The 12,024-nt window shown below is 42.2% G+C and overlaps 1 protein-coding gene across 1 annotated transcript; it reads right to left on the reverse strand.

Moving 5' to 3' along the window:
- Nucleotides 1–5,966: 5,966 nt before the first annotated feature.
- LOC311100992 (B-type lectin plumieribetin-like) lies at nt 5,967–6,429 on the reverse strand (the record flags this gene model as incomplete). The annotated part of the gene is made up of 2 exons (XM_084141999.1): nt 5,967–6,197; nt 6,340–6,429. 2 exons carry the CDS (start codon nt 6,427–6,429, stop codon nt 5,967–5,969), a joined length of 321 nt encoding a protein of 106 aa, XP_083998125.1.
- Between the last annotated feature and the right edge of the window lie 5,595 nt (nt 6,430–12,024).

Here is a 12,024-nt window from a genome sequence, read left to right on the forward strand (position 1 = left end):
AAAACACTTCAGCGAGCAGGCCTTCCTAATTGACCTGGCCCAGGTATCCTGGATGGATATAGATTTTATTCCGTCAGTAGAGGATGCCTGGTTGTTCTTTAAAAGTAATTTCCTCTCAATCTTAAATAGACATGCCCCATTCAAAAAATACAGAACTAAGAACAGATATAGCCCCTGGTTCTCCTCAGACTTGACTGCCCTTGACCAGCACAAAAACATCCTGTGGCGTACTGCATTAGCATCAAATAGCCCCCGTGATATGCAACTTTTCAGGGAAGTTAGGAACCAATATACACAAGCAGTTGGGAAAGCAAAGGCTAACTTTTTCAAACAGAAATTTGCATCCTGTAGCACTAACTCCAAAAAGTTTTGGGACACTGTAAAGTCCATGGAAAATAAGAGCACTTCCTCCCAGCTGCCCACTGCACTGAGGCTAGGAAACACTATCACCACCGATAAATCTACAATAATCGAGAATTTCAACAAGCATTTTGCTACGGCTGGCCATGCTTTCCACCTGGCTACCACTACCCCGGCCACCAGCTCTGCACCCTCCGCTGCAACTTGCCCATGCCCCCACCGCTTCTCCTTCACACAAATCCAGACAGCTGATGTTCTAAAAGAGCTGCAAAATCTGGACCCCTACAAATCATCTGGGCTAGACAATCTGGACCCTTTCTTTCTAAAACTAGCCGCCGAAATTGTCGCAACCCCTATTACTAGCCTGTTCAACCTCTCTTTCGTAACGTCTGAGATCCCCAGAGATTGGAAAGCTGCCGCGGTCATCCCCCTCTTCAAAGGGGGTGACACTCTAGATCCAAACTGTTACAGACCCATATCCATCCTGCCCTGCCTTTCAAAAGTTTTTGAAAGCCAAGTCAACAAACAGATCACCGACCATTTCGAATCCCACCGTACCTTCTCCGCTATGCAATCCGGTTTCCGAGCTGGTCATGGGTGCACTTCAGCCACGCTCAAGGTCCTAAACGATATTATAACCGCGATCGATAATAGACAGTACTGTGCAGCCGTTTTCATTGACCTGGCCAAGGCTTTCGACTCTGTCAACCATCGCATTCTTATTGGCAGACTAAATAGCCTTGGTTTCTCAAATGACTGCCTCGCCTGGTTCACCAACTACTTCTCAGATAGAGTTCAATGTGTCAAATCGGAGGGCCTGTTGTCTGGACCTATGGCAGTCTCTATGGGGGTGCCACAGGGTTCAATTCTTGGGCCGACTCTTTTCTCTGTGTATATCAATGACGTCGCTCTTGCTGCTGGTGACTCTCAGATCCACCTCTACGCAGACGACACCATTTTGTATACATCTGGCCCTTCATTGGACACTGTGTTAACAAACCTCCAAACAAGCTTCAATTCCATACAACACTCCTTCAGTAGCCTCCAACTGCTCTTAAACACTAGTAAAACTAAATGCATGCTCTTCAACCGAACGCTGCTTGCACCCGCCCACCCGACTAGAATCACTACTCTCGACGGGTCTGTGTATGTGGACAACTACAAATACCTAGGTGTCTGGTTAGACTGTAAACTCTCCTTCCAGACTCACATTAAGAATCTCCAATCCAAAGTTAAATCTAGAATCGGTTTCCTATTTCGCAACAAAGCCTCCTTCACTCATGCTGCCAAACATGCCCTCGTAAAACTGACTATCCTACCGATCCTTGACTTCGGCGATGTCATTTACAAAATAGCCTCCAACACTCTACTCAGCAAATTGGATGTAGTCTATCACAGTGCCATCCGTTTTGTCTCCAAAGCCCCATATAATACCCACCACTGTGACCTGTACGCTCTTGTTGGCTGGTCCTCACTACATATTCGTCGCCAAACCCACTGGCTCCAGGCCATCTATAAATCACTGCTAGGCAAATCCCCGCCTTATCTTAGCTCATTGGTCACCATAGCAACACCCACCCGTAGTCTGCGCTCCAGCGGGTATATCTCACTGGTCATCCCCAAAGCCAACACCTCCTTTGGCCGCAATTCCTTCCAGTTCTCTGCTCCCAATGACTGGAACAAATTGCAAAAATCTCTGAAGCTGGAGACACTTATCTCCCTCACTAACTTTAAGCATCAGTTGTCAGAGCACCTTACCGATCACTGCACCTGTACACAGCCCATCTGAAATTAGCCCGCCCAACTACCTCATCCCTATATTGTTATCTATTTTGCTCATTTGTACCCCAGTATCTCTATTTGCACATCATCTCTTGCACATCTATCATTCCAGTGTTAATACTAATTGTAATTATTTTGCACTATAGCCTATTTTATTGCCTACCTCCATAACTTGCTAAATTTGCACACTGTATATTATATGTATTTCTGTTGTATTTTTGACTTTGTTTTGTTTTACCCCATATGTAACTCTGTGTTTGTTTTTATCGCACTGCTATGCTTTATCTTGGCCAGGTCGCAGTTGTAAATGAGAACTTGTTCTCAACTGGTTTACCTGGTTAAATAAAGGTGAAATAAAAATAAATAAAAGTCTCTATAGCATAATGTCATTTGTGAACATAGTTTAATGGACCGACTTCATCCCAAGTCAAGCACCGCCCCAAAACATATATTTTTATAGGCGTTACTGTGCAATAGGAAGTAACTAAAGGCGCCAGCATTTCTTAAATGTCCTACATGTCATCATGATACCTAAATGCTATTTTTGGAGTTTATTCTGCTGATCTATGTATTTGTATATGTATTTGTATCTATATTGTAACAATTGTTGGGTCACTAATGTTTTTATTACCACTATGTACCATCCTCACACAGGTGTGGGCAATTGTAATTATCACCTATGCATCTGCATATGAAAAACTATGGTTTGGCACATCTCTTGATGCTCTGATGAAGTCATAACTGCCGAAACGCGTTAGCCTGCCATCCGAAAATAAAAAGGTGAAATTAGTTGACGTCTTTTTGTCCTTTAAAAAAAAAATAACGTTTTGGAGTGCCCCCGTTTCCCAATGTTCTTGAACTAGGGATTTCATTTGAAATCCACACCTGTTGTTTACAAAGCATGTGACGAATAACATTTGATTTGATTTGGTATAGAAAATGGGAAATGGCTGTAATCTTAGTCATGACACTAATTATACGAGAAATTCTGACAGCCAAGTATTTTTTTATTTGTATTTTTTAGAGATCCCCATTAGCTGCTGCCAAGGCAGCAGCTACTCTTCCTGGTGTCCAAACATATTAAAGCACTTACATTACATATAAAACAAAATATAAAACAGTACATCGTATTACATTATTACACCACTACTTATCTACAATACAAAATGTTTAATACCACCATACAACAATATCACAATGTGTGTGTATTCATGTGTCTATACCCTTGTGTGTGTCTCTTCACAGTCCCCGTTGTTCCATAAGGTGTATTTTTACCTGTTTTTTTTATCTGATTCTACTGTACCTGATGTGGAATAGAGTTCCATGTAGTCATTGCTCTATGTAGTACTGTGCACCTCCCATAGTCTGTTCTGGACTTGGGGACTGTGAAGAGACCTCTGGTGGCATGTCTTGTGGGGTATGCATGTGTGTCTGAGCTGTGTGCTAGTATTCCAAACAGACAGCTCGGTACATTCAACTTGTCAACACCTCTTACAAAAACAAGCAGTGATGAAGTCAATATCTCTTCCACTCTGAGCCAGGAGAGACTGACATGCATGTCATTAATGTTAGCTCTCCGTGTACTTTTAAGTTGGCCAGAGGGCGACTCACAAAAAGCCTGAACTCGCACTTGACTGTGTGTGTGTGTGTGTGTGTCTTTTGGAAACGAAGTCTCCTCATCCTACGTCTTTTCAAAAATAAAAAATAACGGTCATGGAAAATTGATCGGTGTAAATGTGCTAGCCTTGGCAGTTATTTCCAGAACTGGACACAGTCTTTTACATAGTCCTGGCTGGTCTTACAGTGTTCATTGTACTGCCTTTTTGGGGTTTTTACATAGTTTATAAGAAACTAATTGTCTATATGAGACTCATGCAGAATGATAAACTGACAATTGATTGTGGGAGTAAAAATAATGTCCTAGGGCTAAGTTAGGACAAGTTAACACAGGACTAACATATGTTATCCATTGGTTTGAAGTGATGAAGGACTAATTTATTGGGTGCATTTGGGTTGTTCCAGCTCCAAACAGTCAGCATCTCAAGAACGAGCCAAAACTCCTCCTTCAGCGCTGCATCAGATTACATTTTCCAAGTCATGAAAAAAGGTTTCCAAGTAAAAGCTTTGTCTTCCATCTTGTGGACTCTTGACAGAACTTCATAAAAATGGACAGATCAGATTTGAAAAATGTGATTAATCACTAAAGGCTGCAGATCAGCTTAATTTTACATTTTAAGAACACAAATAGATATTAAAATATATTTTGGTGTTTGCCACTTAACTTTGACCACAGTTGTGGCTCTCCACTGATCATTGGATGAAGATCAAGAGTAACAATCCTGTTTTATAAATTCAACATAACAGAAAAGATGCCCAGAGACACTACATATACAAAAGTATGTGGACACCCTTTCAAATGATTGGATTCGGCTATTTCAGCCACACCCGTTGCTGACAGGTGTATAAAATCGAGCAATCATAGACAAACATTGGCAGTAGAATGGCCTTACTGAAGAGCTCAGTGATGAATCACGGTTCACCATCTGGCAATCCAACGAACTAATCTGGGTTTGGCGGTTGCCAGGAGAATGCTACCTGCCCCAATGCATAGTGCCAACTGTAAAGTTTGGTAGAGAAGGAATAATGGTCTGGGGCTGTTTTTCATGGTTCGGGCTAGGCCCCTTAGTTCCAGTGAAGTGAAATCTTAACGCTACAGCATACAATGACATTCTAGACGATTCTGTGCTTCCAACTTTGTGGCAAAAGTTTGGGGAAGGCCCATTCCTGTTTCAGCATGACAATGCCCCCGTGCATAATGCGAGGTCCATACAGAAATGGTTTGTCGAGTTCGGTGCGGAAGAACTTGGCTGGCCTGCACAGAGCCCTGACCTCAACCCCATCGAACACCTTTGGGATGAATTGGAATGCCGACTGCAAGCCAGGCCTAATCGCCCAACATCAGTGCCCGACCTCACTTATGCTCTTGTGGCTGAATGGAAGCAAGTCCCCGCAGCAATGTTCCAACATCTAGTGGAAAGCCTTCCCAGAAGAGTGGAGGCTGTTATAGCAGCAAAGGGGGGACCAACTCCATATTAATGCCCATGATTTTGGAATGAGATGTTCTATGAGCAGGTGTCCACGTACTTTTGGTCATGTAGTGTATAAACCCATTCACCTTGCCGCTCTGTAATCACAGTCTTGCACTATTTCTAGTGCACAATAGGTGAGGAGAGCCTTTGAGCCCGCACTCCGCCAATCCCTCTCACTGCTAATGAGATTTACTCTTGGCACAAGAAACGACTGGGACAATGGTGGTGTCTAGACGAGCCATGTGTCTGGCTCACTAAGAATGGCGCTTCAGAGAGGCCTGTGCTAATGAAGAGGAGGGTCTGCCAACAGAATGAGCCTCAACGATATGAACTGTGCTAAAAATATCAGCTCAATGAAACGATTATTCATTATTCTTATCTGAGAGATTCTGATGGGCTCACAGATCCCAGATTCCCCAATGTGCTCGAGACACCATGTTGTTTTCTCCTCATATTCATGGAAAGATAATATTTTAAAATTCTGTCTGTTCCCATTTAACTTTGAATTCAGCTATCTAGTACATCAACATATAGGTCAGGATAATGCAAGAAGATGAAGAAGTTCAGAACACAACAGATCCTTTTTAACATTATCTTTATTGAACATAGGTCAAGGGAGACAGTCATGCAGCACAGATGGAAAGTGTGGGTATTATCAGCATGAACTGTTCCCTGGTAGAGCTGCAGGGGGTCTGCTCACTGTTTGAAGCCCTTAAACTGAGCAGAGGACCACACCTACTCTCCGTCCCTCTCCACCACCATGGTACCATCGTTGTGCAGCCACATGCGGCACATCTTGAAGCCACCGGACGCTGGAAACTTGGTCTGCCACATCATCTTGTTGTCCTTCTTGTACATGACAAAGTTGCAGTCGTCCTGCATGCACAGGCTGTAGGCATCACGCTGACCGGCGGTGTCGGAGTTCCACATGGGCTTCCAGCCGTAGATCACAAAGTTTCCATCCTCCTGTGGAGATAAATATAATGGATACATGCATGTAACTACATAGCTCCAAAGTAATGGGAAAACTTAAACCTTACATCTTCTATGGACTTCCCAAAAATAACACTTTCAAGTAGGCACATAGTGTTTCTCAAGTTCTACACACGTACCTGCAGGCCTTCCACTCGTGGTTGTTGGACATAAGGTAGTCTCCCTTACGCATCTTGTCAAACTTGGACATATAGTTTCTGCTCATGATTCTGAAATGAGAAGTTCAGCAGAGATGACAAACAAGCAATTGGAGGCATTGCTTTTGTCAGTTTCCCAACAGAAACAGTTCAGGGCTGATGCACTGTCACACTCAACAGATTGAAAGTCCTCAGTAGTAGATGTAGGCCTAAGACACAGATAGAACATAGAGATTATGAGGTGAGATAGATAGATAGATACAGTCGCTTGCGAAAGTATTCACCCCCCTTGGCATTTTTCCTATTTTGTTGCCTTACAACCTGGAATTAAAATGGATTTTTTGGGGGTTTGTATCATTTGATTTACACAATATGCCTACCACTTTGAAGATGCAAAATATGTATCATTGTGAAACAAACAAGAAAGTCAATACTTTGTAAAGCCACCTTTTGCAGCAATTACAGCTGCAAGTCTCTTGGGGTATGTCGCTATAAGCTTGGCACATCTAGCCACTGGGATTTTTGCCCATTCTTCAAGGTAAAACTGCTCCAGCTCCACAGTGGAGATTGGAGTATCTGTCCATATCTGTCCATAGGACCACTTTCAATGTGGCACCGTCATGGGATGCCACCTTTCCAACAAGTCAGTTCGTCAAATGTCTGCCCTGCTAGAGCTGCCCCGGTCAACTGTAAGTGCTGTTATTGTGAAGTGGAAACATCTAGGAGCAACAACGGCTCAGCCGCGAAGTGGTAGGCCACACAAGCTCACATAACGGACCGCTGAGTGCTGAAGCACGTAGAGCGTAAAAATCGTCTGTCCTTGGTTGCAACACTCACTACCGAGTTCCAAACTGTCTCTGGAAGCAACGTCAGCACAATAATTGTTAATCAGGAGTTTCATGAAATGGGTTTCCATGGCCGAGCAGCTGCACACAAGCCTAAGAACACCATGCGCAATGCCAAGCGTCGGCTGGAGAGGTGTAAAGCTCGCCGCCATTGGACTCTGGAGCAGTGGAAACGTGTTCTCTGGAGTGATGAATCACGCTTCACAATCTGGCAGTCCAATGGACGAATATGGGTTTGGCGGATGCCAGGAGAACGCTACCAGCCCGAATGCATAGTGCCAACTGTAAAGTTTGGTGGAGGGGAATGTATGTGTAGTTCATCTGAAACATTCTTAAGAGAGTTTGAAAACAACATGTATTTCGTTTTGCCTGTATTAAGCACAAGTTTTAAATCAGCAAGGGATTCCTGCATAGCTATAAAATCGGACTGTAGTTTTGACACAGCCAGATCAACAGTCGGGGCAGTAGCATACATAATAGTATCCATTTTTTACAGATTGACCAATGGTGTTTATATAAATAGTGAAGAGAACAGGTCCCAAAATCAATCCCTGTGGTATACCTTTATGTACTTAAAGATTTAACCCCATCAATCACGATGGCCTGAGTTCTGTCATTAAGATAATCATGAAACCATGAAAAGGCGTCAGACCTCAGGTCTATCAAGGACAACTTATTCAAAAAAATAGCATGATCAACAGTGCCAAAAGCTTTTGACAGGTCCACAAACAAAGCAACACGCCTCATTTTAGTGTCTAAAGCGTTGTTAAGATCATTAAGAACTAAAGTGGTTGCTGTAATAGTGCAATGCCCAGGCCTAAACTCTGGTTGGTTTGTATTCAAAATACATTTCTCAGATAAAAAAGAGCAAAGTTCATTTATGAAGGATTCAAGAATCTTAGCTAGACAAGGAAACCTTGAAATGGGGCGATAATTATTAAGATCACTACTATCCCCGCCCTTATGGAGTGGCAGCACAAGAGCTGATTTCCATACTTTTGGAATATTTCCTGATAACAATGTTAAATAGAAAATGTGGGTTATTGAGCCAACAATGATGGGCGCTGCACACTTAAGCAGACCGGGATCCAATTGGTCAGCCCCTGTGGATTTCTTGTTGTCTATTCCTAGAAAAGCATCCAGGACTTATTTTTCTGTATATAGCCTAAAATTGCGGCGTCTAGGCCATAATTAACATTTGATTGCACTTATGCAATAAATAACCTGGAGGCTGATGGAACTTTGTAAATTACCTGTACCATTCTACACAATGCAGCCTTACTGGCATAGAAATCTGGCACAGCAAACAAAAGCTGATCAGACTTGTGTTGTTCAGATATTCCTCTCAAGCAACATAAAAAGTTCACCAAGTTCATGGGCATCCTGAGATACTGGACAGACTTATTAGTGGAGTGAACTTTGAGCTCACAGTACCGTATATTTCATAGGTTCTTAATGTGATTTCAAAATGTGATACCATGTTCGCACAATTACAGTAGACCTGAGTGGTTTTATGTGTCAAATTGTGTTTTATTTTGTGTAGAAATGAGATGGATTGTGCTGGGTTGTCTAATCATGGATCTAAGACATGTGGCTGCATAGTTAGGTTCAGAGCTCTGCTGACTCCAGTGCTGAGTCAGTAATTAAGGTCTATGTTGTACTGTTTGACTGGGCCATCTTAGTTCACCTTGTCTCTCTGTCTCACAAGACATCATTACTAAGTAGGCTATGGGCATGTGGCCTGACCATGTGACCTGATCCTAACCCTAGTTATAGGCTAGTTATAAGCTATAAATAGGGCCCAGAGTTTGGTCAGGAAAAAACAACAGAAATTATTGGAGTGAGATATTTGGGTCAGGTTAGGTACACTAGTCTATACTGTATATGGCCATGATGTATTAAATATTTATACAACGTGTGGGTCTAATCCTAAATGCTGATTGGTTAAAACCGCATTCCAGCCGGTGTCTATTCCACAAGTTACCTCCGGCTAAATCTATGACGATAAAATGCCTATTTACTCTGTTCCATCTGACTGTGCAATCCACTGTCTCATCAGCCCAGCCAAGCAATTTATAAACTTGATCTCCACTATAAAAAGCATCTAGACATGATCTCACATTTAGACTAACATTTAGTGTTCAACAGCGGAGATTTGTATAAACCTTGCTGTCTGTCTTTCCGACCTTTGCAATATTGTTTCAATATTCAAATTCGATCTCCAGCTGTCCCATAGTAATGAACGTGTCGGGAGTAGGGACGAGACAGACAGGTAGGCAGCGTTTCTCAGCCAGTCGAAATCATGAATCAGCTGGCATAATTTTTATGGATATATACAAAGAAATGTCAATTGAAAAAAGCTAAAACGAAACAAAGTGCAGCTAGTTTGCAGTCTTTCCAGCTTCAGTTTGAAGTGATTGTGTTAGCTGTGTAGTTGGCTAGCTCCTCTGAACAACAGTGTCCTGACGGGTGAGCACATTTTCTACACCAGGCGAAATTGCGCCCCATTAGCTCATTGTTATGGATGTATCCAAATAAATGTCACTAGAAAACAGCTTAAACAAATGCAAATGCAGCTACTTTGCTGTCATTCTGGCTTTTTGACGTGACTGTAAATTAGCCGTAGTTGGCTAGCTAGCAAGCAAGGGATAAGAACGTTGCCAGCCAGTATGGCAATGGAACATTTAGAATGAATGACAGAACAAAAAGACAAATAATTAACATTCAAAAAAACACCTCCCTCTGCAAACGACAGAACAAAAAGACTGAACGACTGGGACCAAACCGATAGCAACCAAACCGATAGAATGAACGACCAGCCGGCTTGGGTAGCAACCCTAGATTTGTGTTGGGACTATATCTTGTGGAAGGATGAAATTGTATGAATAAATTAATCAAAATAACGTTTTTAATGAAAATATGTCAATCATTATTTGAATATGTTGGTAACCCGTTGTATAAAAGTGATAATGGCCTCAAAGTCAATGTTTGGAGGATATATTGGCGCAGTTTTCCGGCCTTTGACGAACAACACCCGTGCCAATATATCCTCCAAACACAGGCTTCTCAGGCATTATCACTTAAATATATTGTGTGTGTCAGTAAATGACCTAAGCCTGTAAAATGAGGTGGCGCGTGACTGAGCTTTACAGTATATCAATATATTATTAAGTTATGAGTTAATCATGTTACCCTAATAACCTTAGTTCAATCATATCACGTCTTGGCTGTTATTTTCTGACACTATGAACGGAAAATTATGTCTGTAAAAAAATGCAAAAAAACAAGAAACAATGGACACAAGAACAGAACACCAGAACTTCAGATACATTTGATGAAGTTTATTTTCCTCCCCAGAGTGACTGAGTGACATTAGATCACAAACTGCTTCACTTTGATCCCCTGCTCTGGGCGGAGTTCCACACCTCCTCTCCGTCTTTCTCAATCACCAGGTTGCCGTCGTGGCTACATGCAGCACACCTTGAAGCCGTTGGCCTGAGTGTTGGTGTGCCATATGGCCTTCTCGTCCCTCTTGTACATGGCAAAGTTACAGTCGTCCTGCATGCACAGGCAGTGGGCGTCGCGCCAGCCGGCAGTGTCGGAGTTCCACATGGGCTTCCAGCCATAGAACACAGAGTTACCATCCTCCTATGGAGACAGATGGGGAGATATATAGAGATATAATGATTTGACCCCTGGATGTTGATAATGAATATTGTTACAAGGAAATCTACATTAACTCTAAGAACACTTTAAGAATCTGCCTTGTATACATGCTCTAGACACATACTGTACCTGGAAGAAGGCCTTCCACTCTTTGTTGTTGGACCACATGTAGTCTCCCTTATGCATCTCATCATACTTGGACATGTAGTTCCTGTACAGTAGTTAAAGTGAGAATATGGAGCATTCTCTGCAATAAGGGATGAGTTGCACCCAAAAAACGATTACCAATATCTACCAGTGAAGTACGATAACACTTTTCATAGCCACATGTTAAGTCTAGTTCCCTCCTAATAACAGTCTTTACATGTAATTAATGTACTGTTTTCTTACGACCTTCCTCCTTGTCTCTTTAATACCTGTAACTACATGTATGCAATGATCAGAGGAATCCACTGACAGAGAGAACCAATGTCAAGTGGAATCAGAGACCATTAACATGTCCCAGCTAAGGAGGCGATGGGATACTTACAGGCTGGATGTGGTCTGTGGAGGAGAGGAGAAGACGATGAAACTGGTGAGTTAACGATATGCAACATTGAGGGAATAAGGTGGTTTATAGTCAGGAGCTGATGGAGGAGACCACAGAGAGGACAAGAAGGCTCTCTTTTAGAATAAAATAGATAAGAAATGTTACCCATTGTGTGTTTAGTGTAACGTGACAAATAAAGCCGAATCCTTTTGAAAAGTTTTGTCTGGACATCTGGGTGCTGAGATGATTGGGATCATGCCAGACACTCTCTCTTCTCAGTCATCTTAGCAATTAACATGTTGTGCACTTTAATATTAACTGCGATTTCCAATGACATAGTTGTGAGGAATAAGTGTTTTTAGATGAGTGTATTCAATTATCAAGAATGAAGAAGGACACATTTCGGGATCATACTGACACTCTCTTTAAAAAAATTCCACATCCAATCAAATAAGTCTGGAATGTCTCCTCAAAAAACACCCTTCAGATCTCTAAATGAACACAAGCAGGCCTAAATGACTTCACATGACCAGACATTTGGAACGATTCAAGGGAGATATCAAAACAGAGGTGTACTCAGAAACTGAATTGAATGTGTACACAGTTAAATATGGCAAGAGTGT

The sequence above is a fragment of the Coregonus lavaretus genome, assembly GCF_964263955.1.
Source record: "Coregonus lavaretus genome assembly, chromosome: 2".
Taxonomy (NCBI): Eukaryota; Metazoa; Chordata; class Actinopteri; order Salmoniformes; family Salmonidae; genus Coregonus; species Coregonus lavaretus.